The sequence below is a fragment of the Electrophorus electricus genome, chromosome 15 (assembly GCF_041902795.1).
Source record: "Electrophorus electricus isolate QZ-2024a chromosome 15, ASM4190279v1, whole genome shotgun sequence".
Classification (NCBI taxonomy): Eukaryota; Metazoa; Chordata; class Actinopteri; order Gymnotiformes; family Gymnotidae; genus Electrophorus; species Electrophorus electricus.
The window spans coordinates 6,041,850-6,061,397 of NC_137511.1; the positions used below are offsets into that span (position 1 = coordinate 6,041,850).

General features: G+C 41.5%; 1 protein-coding gene across 1 annotated transcript; it reads right to left on the minus strand.

Moving 5' to 3' along the window:
• Positions 1-185: 185 nt before the first annotated feature.
• thbs2b (thrombospondin 2b) lies at positions 186-16,077 on the minus strand. Its single transcript, XM_027010449.3, has 21 exons — positions 15,762-16,077; positions 15,386-15,457; positions 14,734-15,290; positions 14,317-14,401; positions 11,989-12,200; positions 11,465-11,699; positions 11,165-11,335; positions 10,908-11,084; positions 7,393-7,566; positions 7,068-7,195; positions 6,781-6,933; positions 6,434-6,652; positions 5,532-5,639; positions 5,254-5,413; positions 5,038-5,156; positions 4,688-4,922; positions 3,143-3,370; positions 2,784-3,055; positions 2,385-2,482; positions 1,944-2,083; positions 186-1,847 (listed from the first exon to the last, which is right to left on the minus strand). The coding sequence occupies exons 2-21, from the start codon at positions 15,450-15,452 to the stop codon at positions 1,840-1,842; spliced, it is 3,546 nt and encodes a 1,181-aa protein (XP_026866250.1). The 5' UTR covers positions 15,453-15,457; positions 15,762-16,077; the 3' UTR covers positions 186-1,839.
• Between the last annotated feature and the right edge of the window lie 3,471 nt (positions 16,078-19,548).

Sequence of the window (19,548 nt, forward strand, 5' to 3'; positions counted from 1 at the left end):
ATATTCCATGCCTTTTGAAATTAACCAAATTTATACTGTAATTTTGACATAAATGACAAATTCTCCTGCACCTATGTGAAAACTTTTAATTTGAAGGAATATTGAAGTTAACAGGCCAGTGTCATGATTGGTACACACCACATATATTCAAATACTCAGAAATTAAAGGTGAAGAAAATGGAAGATTATTTGTGAATACAAATTTATTAGCAAATTTTTATTATGTTTTTATTTTAAACATGTCTGGGAGGGCCAGAAAACAATAGAAAACAGTCAACTTAAATTGAAGAAAAAATTGTTAGTCTACCAAATGTATTTACTGTGCTACATGAAAAAGATAACCATTAGCAGCAAGCTGCACAATGAGGATGATCTGGGATGTCATACTGTAAATAAAATTGAAAGAGTTTATATCTGGTTAAGGCACAAAACGTACACACACCCACGGCAAATAACTTAAAGAAGAGACCCATTGACTATGCATCAGCCATGCTGTCCTGTCTTTCATTAAGTGTAATGACATATCACATCCATTACTGAGGTCAAAGTTTTTAAGAGAGTATATCTGAAACCGAAAAAACAGTTGAGAAACTGAGGCTTTCGTTTTAATGTGAAGAGTATTCTGGGCAGAGGGGTAGAAATGGACTAAAGCTGATAGAATTTACTTGTGATCTGGCTTTTTGTTATCAGTCATGCAGTTCTGGAAACACACCCTGTGATGTTAACTAGAAAAAAAAATTCTAAAATTATTCCATACCACGTTTTGGTGCCAATGACTCAAACTTTGGCTAAAACATTGGTGCTTCATGCTGGCTCTAGCTCGGTTTGGATTAGGTTTTTGCTGGTTAAGCGGGGATCGGCTCATGTTCTTCATCAGGAATACTACCATTTGCTGTCACTGTCCGTCATTAGGACTGCATGGTGCTAACGCAACTCTGTATATACTTACAAAGACTAGACTGATTAAAAAGAAATACTGTTATAATATTTTTGACTAATTTAAGATAAATCATCGTCTTCCTTTCACCACAGTGATACCTTATGTATGTATTTTCATTATTTCCGTCACAAACTCATTGTAGTTCCTCTTCTATTATTGCCTGGCAGAACTCTGTTACATAAACACTTCAAACTCTTTTTGATATTGTTGTCACGTCAAGTTCAATTTCATCTCATAACAAGAAAACTTCAGCTTGTATGTACCTATCCCAGACACCATGATTTCTAGCAATGAATATATTTTGAATACAGATGTGAAATCTTTTTACATTTCAATTGTGAAAATTTGTCAGTGTAAACAAATAAATAAGTATTTACATCATTGGCAAAAGCAAAACAAATTGTTAATTCATGAAATTGCACAAAAACAAGACAAATAAGTTACAGTAGAAATAGTATTATTCTAAATATCGTACATCTTCCCCAGTTACCACCTGTATTGAAACTACTTTTTAAACTGACTAATATAACACATGAAAGACTACATGACTACATGACAAAAATGCTAATATTCAAACCCTCAGGTTTATATTCAAGAAGACAGGACTCAATTTAGTATTAAGAATATTTGTGCAACAAAGCAGAGAGGGCAGTTGAAGAAATAAGATCTCCTAACCTCTTATTTTGAGTGTCAAAGTCACCTCAAAGTCAGCTCCACTGTCAGGACCACTCAAAGTCTGTGAATCTGTGCATTCCATTAAAGTGAAAAGTACCTAGACAGCTCCTCAGAAGACTATGCTTAATGTTCTTTTGTCAGAATTACATTTAGAAAACACCAGTCTAGTTCTGAAGTTGATGTTTAGGTTTAGATCAATGGTAGATGATGCTTCCACATCAAAATCAGTTGTCTGCAAGAAGAAAATGCCATATGAATAAAGTAATGAAACAAAGAACTCAGTGTATGTCTGTAACTGTAACAATGATCATTCATCATAGGGTCTCACCTCTGCATTCATATTTAAGGTCAGAGAAGAAGACGAGTTCCTGAGAGAAGACAAACAACCCTAGTCTACCGCCAGCAAATGTCTTGTCATAAATAGGTCCAGAGTCTGCCATGATCTGCTTCCCCTCATACACAACCACCCTGAAGGAAATGTTAAAACATTTTTTTTAGAAACCCTGCTTCCTGTTTACCTAACTAAAAAGAAAAGAATGTTGTATTATGTTTATAGGATACATTTGGCTTCGTAGCTGTGTATGTGGCTCTGAATAAGACACAGAAAGTAGGTCAATAATAACAATATTTCTACATTTAGATAATTAGATTTTCGATCATTTTACCAGTGTTTTTCAAATGTCTTCTGAGCAGAAGGTCTATTGTTGCTAACTGTAAAAGCTCCTTGTTTGAGGACAGCGGGGGACGACCATGCACTGTGAATCCGTACCTGATGAATCCAGTCTTGGGCCTATGAATGAGGTGCCAGCGGTAAGCAGTGTAGTCCTTCCAGCCGATGTTCTTTGGATCATGCCAAAGTGTTCGGACCTGAGTGACAACACACACAGAAAACAAGTAATATGTCTTTTAATCCCACATGTTTCAAACCTGTGGTTTCAGTCGCCAGTGACTGATCTCTGTTTAATGTCTAAAATAAAACCATCTGTAATGACTTGCACCACTTTCAAATGGCGCTGTCATAGTTCTAAAGGGTAACAGCCCTATACTGTTTATAGCAGTTCTCCTGCAGAGATCCAGTTCATCAGCTGATTCTTAAGACCTTCATGGTCTACTTAGGCATGCTGTAGTAGAGACTAAAGCATGCAGAGTTGTGTCTTTAGTAGCCCACCTGGCCTTTGGTGTTGCCTGTGTGCCAGAGAGCATTGCGCAGATTCTCTCCAGTGCCCGTGCTGGAGTTCACCACTTTGAGTGACACCCCAGAAATTCCAAAGGCCTTCGAAGGCTTCTCCTCCCAATAAGTCTGCGTTATCTGTTTCCACATCACTACGTAAAAGCGACGGCTGGACTGATAGCCGAACACAAAGCCGGCATAATCATCATCCCGGTCCGTGTTCACATAGAAGGTTCCACTGAAGTCCACCGCACTGAACTCATCATAGCCTGTCATTGTGAATCAGCAGAAAAACTGAATAAACGTGTAGCAGTACAAAGCAAATGCACATTGGCCGTGTGACGTGGTTTGCTCACCGACTGCAATGCCAGGGTCGGAGTTAGCCGTCTGGACCAGCTCCCTGCCCTGGTTTCGGACAACCCAGTTAGGGTCAATTTGAATGGTCCCTTTAGGATCCAGATGGACCATCTGAAATTTCCTGAAGTCTGTGACTGTGATGGCATTGTTCTCTGGGCATGCATCAAAGAGGTCGGGAATGTTGTCATTGTCAAAGTCGTCTTTGCAGGCATCCCCACGACCGTCGCCTTAAAAAAGTAAAAAGCATGAAAGGCAGTCATTGCAACGGATGACCAGCTTTTCTGCCATTTTATGATGATCTAATCACAATATCAACTGCAAATTAAGAAGAAATTCTGAATAAGGGCACACATTTTATGTACAACCAATATTAAATGCACAATAGACTGTGGATTGTCAAGAGAAAAAGAAAAATTGAAAACATTGACGAAGAAAGATCCACTTTTTCAACATTCCTTCTCAGAATATATATATGATAATAACTGCAGTCAGTTATTTGATCTAGAGTTGGCATTAACGCAGCCTTAGTTAACCAAGAAGCACTTTTCTTTCACTACAATGGAAAAGTCAGTTTCCAAAGATTTAAACTTATGCTAGGCAGCCAAGAGAATCTTTTTGGGCTGACAAGTAACTAAAAGTGTGATGACAACTGAAATGAACAGACTTTTCTGCCAAGACTATTTTCATACCATTATAAATAAGAATGTTTTACATAAGAAAGCTAAATCTAACGTCATGTTATACAACATTATACTAGCCTCTGGTTTTCCACTGTTAGACTACTGTAATTAATGTTTATTAAATCTGGAATACAACTTTTATCTCATAAAATGTAGCAGGCCAATTTCAGATATACAAAATATAGCTTGAGGTACCATCCATTTGCATTTTTTGGTGCATTTATGTGCCGCACATTTATGTGCCTCAAAAGAATGTATGTGCCTCATATCGCTCCTCTTAACTTTCCTGCACTTTAATTTAATTTTCCAGTATGAGACAGCTCCTTGGATCACCTTCATAGGAGGCATAAAAAGATCAACATAAATTAGATTTGCACCCCACAAAGTCACGCAACTGCAAGATTATACACTGAGATAAACAGGTGTGGAGCGCACAAAGGAACATTCCAGAAGAAATGTGTCTAACTCAGTAGCTCCCTGCTGATGTGCAGGACTTGGCTCCACACATCACCAATCAGACATGTTGCCCCTGGCGACCCTACTACTCTCATAACCTCATCATAGCTCCAGCTTTCCGACAGGCCACAACACTGGCCAAATTTCTGTCAGCTGCAAGACACAGTAGCATGCCAGAGACAATGCTGCTAAACTCTCATAAACCTGACAATCCTTTTTTTGTGGTATAGCATAAACAGATGAACACTTTCTCCTTGCGCTAATTTGCCCCATAGGGGTTTAAACGCATTACCTGCCATGTTATCACAGAGTACTCTAAAACTGAAACAAAAGGTGTCACTCAAAAATACAATGTAGGTGTCACATGACCAGCCAGAGTGAGGGAATAGCTGTGTCTTTTCCCCTCACCATCTAAGTCCAGCTGATCTGTGTTAGGCACCAGTCTGCAGTTGTCCCGATCATCAGGAATTCCATCATTGTCATCATCATGATCGCAGGCGTCCCCTTTGCTATCGTTGTCATGGTCTGCTTGGTTGGCATTTGGAATGTAGGGACAGTTATCCATGTTATTCTGATGACCATCCTCATCTATGTCCTGGTTATTATCGCACTGGTCTCCAATGAGATCATTATCTATATCAGTCTGCAAAAAAAAGAAAGAAAGTGCCCTAGAATTAGAATGAAAATAGAAGGGTTTCTTAGACAGAGTTAGCGTAGTGTGACAACTACTCCTAAATAAGGCCAGTGTCCATCCTGACCTGTTGTGGGTTGTGTATCAGTGGACAGTTATCGCACTGGTCCCCAACCCCATCCAAATCTGTGTCTTTTTGATCAGTGTTATACACAAGGGGACAGTTGTCTTTCTCATTCAGAATCTCTGAAAATGAAAACAGTAAAAAGAAATTAGTCAGCATCATCTGTGAATTTGAAATACGATGAGAAGTCACACTTTTGGTGTGGATCATGTTTCGTACCATCTCCATCTATATCAATGGAACAAGCATCTCCTTCCCCGTTGTTATCTGTGTCAGTCTGTGCGGGATTGTGCTCATATGGGCAGTTGTCACATCGATCACCCACTGTGTCCTTATCATAGTCATACTGCCGAGGGTTGTACATCAGCGGACAGTTGTCCTGAGAGAAGAGGAAGATGTTTTGTACTGAGTTAATTAGTCTATACAGATTGCAAATAGAATGGGGTTGCTTTATTTTTTCTTGGAACTTTTAGTGACAAATGGAGATAAATTCTCACCCTTTCATCCATGATCTCATCGTTGTCATCATCTTTATCACAGGCATCTCCCTGTCCATCGTTGTCAAAGTCTTCTTGACCAGAGTTAGGAAGGGTAGGGCAGTTGTCCTAAAAATAGGAGTTCTTTTGTTATTACCAAGTTGATAAGTCAGTTTCCTGGACACAGATTTAGCCTGTGACTAAACTTAAAGAATTTCCAGTGGTGAATCACTGCTAAAATAGAAATGTAGTCCAATTCTTAATTCACTTAAGGTTAATCCATGTTTGGGAAACTAGCCCTGAAAACGTTTTAGTTCTATTATTCAAACCTACTTTTTGTTCATCAAACCATTGCTGTTTTGTGTTTAAAGTGTTATCTAAGGTAACTAAGCAGGAATTTTTATTGTCTTTTTTTTTTTTCGCTGTTTCCTTGCTTTTCACGCAAATCTGCTATATGCCTTAACCTGATTTTTACATAACGTCATGCAAAATGTGATCTTGATTTCTCTCTAGGGTGCAATATTACATAATGCACAAATTATGCATCAAGCATGGAGAGTGATTTTGTGAGCTCTCTGTATGCTGTCATTCTCCCTTGTGTAAACCTTCACTGTAAAGACACACAGGGTTTGCAATCCGCATAAAATATTTCCATTCCAAAAAACTTTGCAATTTTGCATTTTAGTTTGCATTAAGGGGATAGTATATTGCTTCAGTCCTGTTAATGTTATGTCCGTGTTTTAGTCTCTAATGCATGATGGTATGGGCCCAGTGAATTTCAGTGTTTGTCCATACAGATTAATAAAACCAAAAGCACCTTCTCCACTTTACATGAACTCTGAGTAGATCTTGTCAGTACACTAGGGCATAGTTCCCTGAGAGTGTGGACTATGTTCACTTGGTAAACATTGGTAATGTGATACCTTTTTGCAGTGGTAGGTGGCATTGGCTCCACACACCAAGTCCTGATTGGGCCATCCATCCAGATCAAAGTCCTCTCCACAGATAATGCCATCGCCGGCGTAGCCAGTACGGCACTCACACTTGTACATGGGCTCTGTGACATGGCTAAGGAAGATACACTCAGCATTCTTATGGCAGCTGTGGGTGTTGTCCTTACATGGGTTATAAGGTTCACACACCTATTCAAAAAGGAGATCAAAAAGAGACATCAAAAACCATTTTCCCTAAAGTGCAATGCAAGCCTTAGGTGCTATGGTAGCTTTTGTGAGAACGCGGCATCCTGTGAGCTGAGGGCTGTCACACTAACCTGTTTGTTGCTTTTTGCTGATTCTACCCCCATGCCGTACGGCTGAGTACCTCTGTAGCGTGGGGGGCAGGGGAGGCAATGGAATCCTGGATCCGTATTCACACACTGATGGAGGCCCCCCACTTTATGACACACATCTGACACCATATCACACTGCAAATGGCCGCATGCGTCAGGGAGGGTGAGAGAGGGAATAGGTGCAGGAAAGGAGAGTGCACATGAATGTGAAGCAGCACTTACATGCGCTGCAGTCCTGAATCTAATTAGACTTCTGTCAAATTCTTTACCTCATTCACATCTTTACAAGAGATTCCATTGCCACGGTAGCCTGCCGGACAGGGTCCACATTCCCAGGAGCCATCAGCATCGCTACTGCACTCCACACCAGCAAAGCACGGGTTGGAGAGACAGCCGTCTGCCAGAACAGCCCGACACAGGTCCACTCAGTGCACTCGCTCAAAACAAGCACTTTCTAAGTGAGAGGTTCAAAAGCTTCTATGTATTTCATTACGTGTGTTTACGCTTCAAGAGCAAAAAGAGTGCAAACCTTACAGGGGGCCATGGGAAATGGAAACAGTAATAAAACTGAGACAGGGGCTCATAGACGCTTACTGATGGGGCACTCCAGTTTGTTGCAGACCTCGTTGTCAGTAGCATCGCCCAGACATTTCCTGCCCCCGTGCAGTGGAGTGGGGCTGTTACACTCTCTCACTCGACTCTTCAGACCACCACCACATGTTGCTGAGCAGGTTGCCCAGGGTGACCATGGGCCCCAGCCACCATCAACTGTATGGACACATAGTCCACATACGTAAGAGCTACATTCAGACAAACAGACAGACAAATAGATGGATAGATATAGCCCGTATATGTTTCCCGGGAAAACTTGTGTACTTCATTCCAAATTTGAATATCTCTCCTCTCTCTCTCTTACACACACACACACACACACACACACACACACACAATTACATGGCAGCAGGCATGTAGACCTGGTCAAGATGACCTGCTGAGGTTCAAACTGATTTAAGTGACTGTGAATGTGGCATGGTTGTTGGTGCTAGATGAGCTGGTCAGAGTATTTAAACTACTGATCTACTGGGATTTCCACACACATCTCTAAGGTTTACAGAGAATGGTCCAAAGAGCAGCGGTTCTCTGCATTGTTGAGGTCAGAGGAGAATGTCCAGACTGGTTCAAGCTTATAAAAAGCAAACAGTAACTCAGGTATCCACTTGTTCCAACCTAGGTATGCAGAAGAGCATCTATGAATGACACATCAAACCTTGAAGCCAATGGTCTACAGCAGCAGTAGATCATACCAGATGCCACTCCTGTCAGCTAACAACAGGCAACTGAGGCTACAGTTCGCACATGTTCACAAAATTGGACAATAGGTGATTGTTTATGATTGGAAATAGATGAGTGGAAAAATGTTGCCTGGTCTGTTAAGTCTCAATTTCTGCTGTGACTGAGATAATAGTGTCAGAATTTGGTGTGAACAACATGAAAACATGGATCCATCCTGCCTTGTATCAACGGTGCAGGCTGGTGGAGGTGGAAATGGTATGTGGGATATTTTCTTGGCAGACTTTGGGCACCTTAATACCAACTGAGCGTCATTTAAATGCCACAGCCTATGTGAGTATTGTTGCTGGCCATGTCCAACCCTTTATGACCAAATTGTACCTATCTTCTGATGGCAACTTCCAGCAGGATAATGTGGATACTTCCAACAGGATAATGTGAACTATGGATACTTTGAAACCCAAAATCTAGACTAACACTGAAACAAGTAGTAGCTCAGCCTTCCAACATCCACAAGTGACAACTGCCATTACAACTGGAGATTGACGAGGTATAACACAAATGCTACAGCAAGGGGGAGCCAGGACGACAAGTCAGAAGGGAGACATCATCATCATCACCTGAAATTTGGAACAAATAGCCAAAGAGTCTATGCACCAAGCTCAATACTAGAGCTGCTGACCTGAGATTGAAGATTGTGGCTAAGAGGGACAGACTACCAAGACCAAGTGAAATACCTGAAAGGCTGCTGGAAGATGCGAATGCAGCACTATATACATTCACTACTGTGACCATCACTGAGACCAACAAGCTGAGATTTGCTACAGCAACATTGAAACTTGAAATGATTGGCTACAAGATAACCATCAAGGAGCAGTATCTTGCAAGGAGCAGTATCTTGCAAGGTACCTGAGAATTACAACAACCTGTCCATACCTGAGGCCTTGGAGACTGGCAAGCAAAGATTATCAGTTCTGGCTGCCCACCTGAAGAGATACACATGAGGAGTAGGAGCCAGGAGAATAACCAGGATGTTCTTCCATGAACCATCCAAAGTGTACTCTCAGTGGCAGTGAAACATGAGGGCTAGTGAGTGTCAGAGCCTCTATCCAGGATGAAACAACCAAAGCCAGGAGTACACCAGGATGATGGCCCCAAGTGATGAAGTGCTTAATGAGCACCTCAGAGAGCAGAAACCCGGAGAGGATGGGAATGAGGAGTAGCAAGAACTATCATTGGAGGATAAACCCCTGTACAAGATGTTCCACTGTCAAATAGTGGAAGTGGCTGATATAGAGAAATCCTACCAATGGCTGGAAAAAGCTGGAATGAAAGAAAGCACAGAGACACTAATCATGGCAGCACAGGAACAAGCTCTGAATACAAGGTCAATGGAGTGCTGGGATCTAAGGCACCAAACAGGCTGTGAAAAGATGCCCCTGAGACAATCTAGCACAGCGAGATGCAAAATGCTAGCGGGCAGGGCACACATAGAATGTCATAAGCTCGCATAGTACACAGAAACATCTGTGCCGAGTATGGGCTGGAAGTTCCGAGGTCACAGTGGGACACACCCCCGAATTTGGTGGAGAATGACTAGGCTAATAATCTATGGGAGCACCAGATCCAGACTAACAAAATGGTAATGGATAACCAACCGGACATAGTAGTGATAGACAAAGAGCAGAAGAGGGCCATAGTGATAGATCCCAAGTGATAAATCCCAAGTGATCAGGAACAAGGAACACGAAAAGCTTGAAAAATACCAAGGGCTGAATGAAGTCCAGGGAACAACTAAGATACTATGCAGGACTCTCAAACTCCAAGGCCTCTGGTAGAGGAGCCACGAAAATGTTGTAATTGGAAGAGAGCAGACACCAAAAATTAGCCAGCGTGCCTTGGATCAATGTGGACAGGATCTCAGTCACCCTCCCCACCAAGAGAACAGATTCAGCTGCACTCTGCTGGCTTCTGCTCAAGGATGGCTATCTGGAATCACCTGCACTCAGACCCAGCGATAGGATGCAGACCTCATAGCCAGTTGCACCACTCGAGTGCTCATTTGATGAAATAATTTTGGTTCATCTCAGGCTGCTGGCGTGCACATTTAATTTGAAAGGCCATCTGTTTGTTATTTGGTTACATCTTGTATTTGCCTTCTTTGCTATTTAGTTTTATGTTCTCTTTGTTCTGTATGTGGAATTGATATTATAAAACCCTATAAAATAAGAGAATGCAAAGTAATATTTAAGTTTTGATTAATATCTTGAACACAAGTGAAAGTCAATATCAAATGTATTATTTTTAAGTGTAGTCCTTACATAATAGTCATAAACTGCATCACATAAGAGGTCTATCTATATATATATTCATATATAGCCTGGTTGTCTACACATACTCCATTAATGTGTAAATAGCATATAAATGTCTCGTCAGCAGGTGACTATACCCACAGCTTTGCCTCACATTGGATCTCTTTCCAGAAATACCCATAAAGAGTTTGGCCATATAATAACTACTCAATAATCCTGAGTGCAGAAACCATACAATGATTCCAAAAGTGCACAGATACCTCATGATGTTCAAGACAATCTCATTTTGTGGGTGTGTCTTACCCATAATCCCTTGTGGTAAGGGTTGCCCGTCATAGGCATGTATCCTCCCAGTTCTAATGATTATAAGAGCTCTGGAAAGAATTACATCACTCTCTCTTTCTTTTGGCTCAGCTTTGGACAGCATGGAGTGGATAAATGGGTTTGGAATGAGCATGTTTGTGGCTGAGCTTGTTAAATTTGGCATCTTTGGGATACCATACTCACTTGGGCAGGGCTCGGCCAGGCAGCTCTGTGTCTCTCTTCCTTCACCTTCACAGTCTTTGCCTCCTCGCTGAGGAATGGGGGCATTGCAATGACGGATGCGTGTGATCACCCCTTCTCCACAAGTCACAGAGCAGGAGGACCATGGAGACCACAGACTCCAGCCTCCATCCTGACGAACTAAACATGCGGGTCCTCAAGGTTTTCACTCGCGCTTGCCACAAAGAGAATTTTTACAGACGGAAAAAGGTTTTCCATACCTCTGCGGTCACATTTTCCCAGGCTGCACCTGCGAGTCTGGATGGAGGGCCCAGAGCACGTGTTGCTGGTGTCGTCACATGAACGGCCTCGTTGCTGAGTGCCACTGCCACAGGTGACCGTACACTGGGTCCACTCGGACCATGGGGACCAGCCGTCTTCACTGTCCATTGCTGTGGCCATAGAAATGTAATTATGCAAGGAAAATCATTATTTTTCCTTGTGCTTTCTTGGGACTATTCTTTGGGTTATGCCGACTTAAACGTTTTAAATGTACTGTCATGTAACGTAAGGGCACTCACGAAGACAAACTGGACAGCATTCTCCATCGATGAAGGATGGATTGGCACAGGCCACTGGAGGACAGGTGATCTGCCGACAGACCACTTTACCCCCCTGGCATGTGCATTGTGTACAGCTGTCCACAATCCAGTCCTCCTGGTTTTCAAACATTCGCCCATCCTGCCAGCACATACTCTGCTCCACTGGGTCCTGCATCTTATTGAGGGCCTCCCGCATGGCAGTGTTCTCCTCAGTCTGTAACCAGCACCAAATGTGTGAGGCTTCTCGGCAATCTGGATGAGTCACGTGGACCCACATCCATGGGTTTGCACATACTCCTAAATATCCAGGGATACGCTTATGGCAGCACACTGCCCTCAACTAGACATAAATTTCCACATGACTCAGAATGTGCATAAATCAATTTTTACTGAGATTTGGAAATGTTCCTATGTGGGTAGCCATCAATCCTAGCCTAATTACTCTGTTTTAAACAAACAGAATTGATAAAAGATTGCTCACAGAATTGGTAAAAGTGCCTCACCACTTTCTGCAAGCCATCAATGAGGTTACTGACAACCACACGGAGGCCCTTGAGCTCCTGGAAGAGGTTGGCAAGCTCCTCGCAGGAGCGCTCGCACATCATCTCTGTGGAGCTGGTCGCAGGGGCATCCGTATTCAGACCAATCACATTAGTGGCAATCGAAGAGGTCACATCCAGCTGTTCAGCACTCTCGCTCACTGTGTTTACCTCCTCTGCCCACAGAGAGGAAGTAAAGGAGCAAAGTGTTAAGGGAACAAAAGGTGTTGTAACACAATCATTTGTGCACAATGTCTGGACCTCCAGTGTTAGTGGCCTGGTGTAGCAGGTTTTTTTAAGCAAGCTCTCAGATGTCTGGGAGAAAGTCAGTAATGTGAATACCTATAAACTTGGAATTACCTTCAAAGTTAGCTAATCCTGTGTCCTGTTATCCTCTATCATTCACTTATGATCAGTCAATCTTTGAATAGCCCTTGCTAAAGTTTAGGCACACATCGCATACAACAGCAAAGAAGTTCTGGAAATGTCATACATATAGGTGGGGCAGGAATGAGTGTGAGGAGCAGGAAGCTGGAGCCATGGGAGGCCACGGGAAGCCATACTCAGCTCCTGTCCTAATGGCTGTGGGGATAGGGTGGCATGCTAACGTGCTGCCTATGCTATTGGAAAGAACATACATGGCTGTGGGCTAATGTGGGTACAGCGGCAGAGCCTCATTGTGCACAGGATTTAAATATTATTCAAAGGAGGCCCCAGTTCCCAGGGCTGCAGTAACATCACACGTGTGTGACCACAAAGTCTGTGACAGCGCAGTGTTTGCCAGTCTTCTTTGAAGGGAACATTTCTGAAGTTATTTTGAGAACTTCAAAAAGAACATGATGTCTATTGAAGCACAGGCATGGCAGCTTTTTGAAGAAGCCCACCTACTACAAACCACTAGAAATATGCTCCCCATAGTACCACAAAGTATACTGTAGGTGTGTGTCACTTATAAATTAAGCGCAGCACTCTGGAACTTTTTATTCTGCTGTGCAATTTCATTCAACAGGCATGCATCTGTAAATGAACATCTATGTGGATAGTTGTTTTTCTGTTTTTTGTAGTCTGTTTTCTCTCTTCTAACTCTTTATTTCTAACCTCTGAATGCCCCACATGTGACAACGATAAATGTATAAATGTATGTGCAGTATGAAAGCCTATCTCCACTAAGCTGTGATGTTTGGGTCTTTTGAATAGTAACAAACACAATGCAAGTATGAAACTACAGAATAACTGCCCAATAGGTGAAGTGCCTATGAAAAGAATATATATTACACTTATAGCCTTTACCAGATACCCTTATCCAGAACAACATACATTTATCAGTATGACAGTATGCACATTGTCTAAGAAATGAACCTATGACCTCAGGGTTGATAGCACCTTGGTGTACCGGGTGAGCTACAACACATAGCAAATGTACACTACTGAACCCTTGAGTTCTCTCTCATATCCACTAGTTATATACTAGACACCAAAAGGTCCCTAAATCATGAGAGCTTGTTGGACTGGACTGCAGTTTCTTAAGCCAACAGTTTTTTTTCTCTCTTCAGGCCTGTATCTGCTGAATTAATTCAAATCCCTATTGGCTGTTTCTCCTTTCTTACCTCTCCTCTGTGTGTGTGTGTGTGTGTGTGTGTGTGTGTGTGTGTGTGTGTGTCTGTGTCTCTCTCTGTGTGTGTGTGTGTGTGTGTGTGTGTGTGTGTGTGTCTCCGCTTGTATTTGGTTGGGTGTGCATGTATGTGTTTGTACATGTGGGTGTGCAAGTCTGGGTGTGGATGTCTCAATCCTGGCTCTCCAGTGGCCTTCTGGCCTATTGCAGATACTAATCTGAGTTGGACATTAATCAGCCTCTTTGTAAATGCTGGGTAATTATGCCCAACACACTGCTCATATACTGTGATATGAAATCAACACTGTTCAAATTACAAAAACATTATTTCAAAGATATCACTGCTTGATGGTGAATAACCTGGTTCTCATCACACTCCTCAGTTCTAATCCTGTAGCTCCTCTGCACTAGTGTAACAGATTTGCCTCTGCTAATTCATTTCAATGCTTGATCATTTTTGGTGAGACAAACCTGACAGTTAAAGATTAATCGTGTAGTGCTGTTGCCTTCAAGGACTGAATTAGAAGCTGAAATATGTTGTCCTGTTATTGTGAAAAGCACTTCAAAGATTCAACTCAGCTGCCATTTTCCTTGATATTTTTTGGGGATCACAGAATAGACTTCATGTTGTGGGAGAGTGTAAACATATAAAAAAAGAGTTCACAAGCCTTAAACCCCACCTGGGTTTTCCAGCTCACAACCCCGGCTCTCCAACACGTCCTCGAGAAGGGTGTCAAAAATAAACTGCACATTCTGCAGCAAGCCCTGAGGGAAACATAGAGACAGCTATGTTCACCATACAGTCCACCGTACAATGCTACAGTGTGGAGACATTGCTAGTGTCAGTAGACTGGCACCATATTTCTGGCCTTTGCGACTTTAACATATTCTGAAAATGCAAGTTCTGATCTCAGTCTGCCGATACTCCTTCATGAATGCCTGAGTGGCCTTGACAAGTAACGAGTTAGTACTTGCTACCAATGCCTATTCAGTACAGTCAGTTTGTCGTGAATTCAGTCGTAGGATTTGTAAAAATCGGAGTCTCTTGTTGCGCTACTGCATACGACTAAACAGAATCAGCGACGCAATGCCCTCACCCTAAAATGAGTTTCGCGGGTGGATCCTTTGGCAACGAACATACGTCCGCCAGGTGCGCTCAAATACTCATAGAAAGGCTCATCGAGAATGAAGCTGTCAATCAGTCCGCATCCTACATACAAGGTGGCTGTTTCTCCGTGCACGTGAAGCGTTACGTTTTTCCATTGCGAATCTGAAAGGTCTACGTCCTCAAATGAGATGACATTGCGCGAGCCGTCAGCCCACCAATAAACCAAATCCAGCGTGTTCGTCCGTCCATCGGAAACGATCTCAAACTGCCTCCGCTCTCCGGGACCTTCGAGGGACAGAATGGTGCCGCGAGATGTGCGGTCCTGACGCAGGGTCGCCGTCAAAATGAACCCTTCATTATTCTGAATCTGCAGTAGTAGCTGCTGTAAGGTCTTAGAAGTAATAGCTGGGAGGTGATCAAAGCGCAAGAAACGGTAGGCCGGGGAATCGGTGTCCAGGCCCTTGAAAAGTTTCGCACCGATGGTTCTACGCGTGATTCCGCTGGCTTCAAACAGGTCGAAAACTGTCACGTCTTCCACCTGTTCATCTACAAAACGTATTCACAAAATTAATACATACGTTACAGACCATATATGTAGCAATTTGAGTACATTGTAAAGCTAAGTGGGGAAAAAAAATCACCTGGCTCGATGGCGAAGGCGCACAAAAATAAAAGGGCTAGCCCTAGGTGGCATCCCCGAAGAATCATAATTCCTAAAAGCACATAAAACTTGTTGAACTTGTAGGTTTCACTGGTTACAAATAACGCAAAATAGGGTTAGATTTTCTTTGAAAGATCACAGCTTCACTATTCCAGAACGTTCTCCATATATGATTATATATATTTGAGGAATAATCTCATCGAGTTGTGTTACAATTTAATTTCTAAACATCTAGTTCACAAAATCAAATCTGCTTTGTGAGGAATAGGCCTACATTAAAACTATGATCACAGCAACCGCAATAATTCTGTAATTCTTTGCTACCTTCCAAAAGCTCTGGGCACACCCCTTCTTACCTGAACCAAAGACTCAGTCCTTGGGTTATGAAAAAAAGCCAGGTCCCTCACAGAAGATGAAAATGAACGCTCTATCTTCTCATGAATCAGTTTTTTCCCCGGCTGAGTTCACCAAATCAAGCCAAAAGCACCGTGCGTAAAAACCGGACCTAACAGCCTTGTGTTAAGATGCGCGCGCAGAGCTTATGGGGATAATGTCAATCACTTTTCGTTAACGCGCGATGTCGTCGTGAGATAACGTTCAATCGAACAAGGTCCGAGCTAAACAGCTTGAAATCTGATCGCTGATGAGCGACGAGCTCCTCAGAACTAAAGTCACTTAAATTCAGGTTTAATCGTCAGCGCGCATCTGTGGTTTCAAGGAGGAGTCTTAAGCACAGAAGGGGGAGTCTGCAAAGAATTGAGGGTACGAGGACTGTTATTTTATCGACACTTTCCAACTTTCTATTGCCCTTGTCGAGAAGTTTTCCCTGGGCTTTAGGGCTAAAAATGAATTTTCCCTATACACATCCCTATATGCTGTTTTGTCTGACAGGTATGGTTCATATCACAGGAAGGCATTCTTTTGATTTTAGGGAATGCAGAATTATTAAAGATTTCAGAAACAGATTTAGGATGTTGTACACTTGTTTTGCACGTTATGACCATAATTTCTTATTCACCATCTCAGTGGATAGATGTTAACAGCCTTTCTGAAATCTAATTCACAGGTTACATTATTTTTTGCATTTGACTGTATTCCCTTTGTGCATCACTATGACTGTTGTTGTTGTTAGACATATACCAAGGGTATTCATTTCTTTAGTACCATGCACCGTGCACAAGTGAAATTTTCCACTGTAATTCATGGCTGAATTACAGTCATTTGTTCCTGGACTCAAGAATATAGTGGAAAAGAAGGCCCACTCTCTGCAACTGATAAATAACATGTCATATAATTAGGCATGATCCTATGGTAATTAGCCTCATCCTGCAATTAGTGCTATATGGTGGCTACCTTATAAAAATTGTATGGTGTCATTTACTGCAGACAAGGCATATTCAACTTTCATTTTGCTAGTGATGATGGTAGTGTATGACCAATGGTAGGGAGAGTTACTGTTACATGGGCTATGAGAAAATAGGTTTAAATTCATTTTTAAGTGTGTTGGTTACAGTTTACTTGCATCATATTAATACACTTCCATTGGGTTTCAAAACTTTCATGCTATTGTTATGCTTTCCAAATGGGAATTTATTTTTACCTTAAGCACCTGTGGATTTGAGAGAGCATTGGGCAAATATGTCTTTTGCTCACATCATTCAGATCTTTATGATAATCTGGTGTTTCTTTCACTCAGTATCAGACCACAGTTTAACATGTCAAATTTGTGGGATCCATATTTTGGTCCCTTACATTAAGAAAAGTCATTTGATCTCCATGCTTGTGATCTCCATTCTTCATGTGTCTAGTCATAGCATGGTTCTGTTCCAAGTTTATTGTCAGAATAAAGTGCATAGATGTCAGTGTTGAGATGCTTGACAATGATGTCAGACAGTAGTGATTTTGCCTTCTCTACTGATATCGCAATTCGGTTTACCTAAAGAAATAGTGTCTTTGTTAAGGTGAGTTGGCTTGTGATCTGATTGACTGTTATGCAAACAAACATGGTGTACCATTTAGGGCTTCATGTAATGAGATGGTGAACCAATATACCTTGATTTCAGCCAGGCAAGGCGTTCAAAGTAAATCTCATGTTAGATTGGTGGCTTCTGTTTCTTTTCTCGTTTTAACACCTGTACTGTTTTGTCTATGTGCAATGCATGATGAGGATTATTAGAAGGAACTTCTGGGAATTTTTTTTTTCTTCCATTTTTTCATTTTTCCCAGTCCAAGGCACACTGGAAATAAAGAAGGCGTGTAAGATTGACGCACAGACAGGACAATCTAGTCAAGCATATAGAGTTTTGATTTAAAAAGAATTCACTTGAATAGCATATAAACAGGTAGTAACAAAAAGTAGCCATATGATTCGTTCATTTAAAAAGGTCGCTGCGATTACAAAAACTCTGTCTTGGTCCATCTCAAGTCTTCAGTGTATTTAATCACTAGATATAGCTTGGTGAGCTTTCTTCCACTATAGTGAACTCCTATTTATAGCACTTTGTAAAATGAGTATTCATTGCACTGACTTGAATATAGAGTTACATGGCAAACAGAAATTCTTTTTGGCTTTCCAAGTTGACCTCCATAGAATTCACATTTCTGATATTTGAAGAGAACATTTAACTAATTGCTAATGCCCTGGCACAATGCATTAATGAGGAACAAAAGGATGTTATCATCCATACAACTATCTCTAGACTAACCATACAGTGCACTGAACCATTGTCTTGGACTTCAGACGTCTTTTTTTTTTTACATAAATTGTTTTTGAATCTGTCATTTTGTTATCAGTTTAAATTTTTATGTTTTCCACCTTGAACTGTTGACATAGTTTTCACTCTTTTAAAAGTCATGGTATGGATTTATGAGTCCTAATGCAAAATGAAAAGGCACAGCAAGCTCATACATCACAAACTCAATGCAATGGTTCATATGAGTCAATAACAGGTCACAAATTCTTATTGAAAACGGCAGTTTGGCTCAACTCTCATCTCACTTAAAGTGACAAATTGCTGTTTTCCATTCCTTGTCTAGAAAAAATGTGATTCTTTTCAGGCTATTATCATAAATAGCTCAGTTGTTATAAATTACAATATGCTTTTTTTCCTTATGAGAAAATTCCATTTTAAATGGAAGCATGTATCACCATAATAACCAAACCAAACAGCAAACAAACAAACTTTAAAAAATTGTCATGTCTGGTTGATTATTTTTGTGGCTCATTGAATCCTGCTGAATTTCTTGCATGTGAGCAGGACCGGAGGTCCATAGTGTTTTGAACAGTAAATCCAAGCAGGAACTGTCACTCGACTGCGGGAGCCCTCTTTCTCACACAGGGGTGGAGTTACCATGTTATGGCAACAGTGTCCTAAGGGTTTCCACTGCAGCATATTTAGCTTGGCCATAACCTTCAGCTTCAGGTAAGGTCGTTGGGGTAGATAACCCTATTCTGTACATGTTTGTCAAATATAAAATATTGTTTCTGTTTATTAAATAGTTACACTGCCTTATCGTGAAGGAGGTAGAGCTTGCCTTGCTTTTAGAGAGAGAGAGTTTTGTTTTGTTTTTTCCTGTGGAGCTGATTCATTCTCACATGGCTCCCAATTTCCTCATTCCTCTGGTGTAGTCCTCAAAGCTGTGAGTTCAAAATGTCATATCACTATTTTCAAAAACTATTACTATCGGAATAGCTCATCAGCCCATTAAGGAATTTTGTGTAAAGTTTCATGGTCTTTGGTGTGCCAGCCTGTCAACTACCATTTCTCAAGAATACTTGCTTGAGAAATTGTAAGTAGATGATGGCTGTCTGGTTAATTTTCCCTAAACAGCTAGAAGAAATAAATGATTTGAAGAAGATCTCAATGGCAAGGAATGTACACAATCTCTTAGTCAGTCCAGATATGAGAAACAAAGGTGAGGCAGAGCTATTCTTCCCAGTATGAGGAAGAACCAAAAGCAGCAGCTCAACAGCTAGCAGATCAGCACATCTTTGCCATGCTATTTCATATAATTCCAACCATATGTGTGCATTCCTGGCATTGGCTTCAGGCTCTTAAAATAGCTTCCCAAAATAGTTTACCCATTCAAGGTGGACCTCCAGCAGTCCCCCAGGACGCTGACCACAGAGGTCTCTGGGTCAAA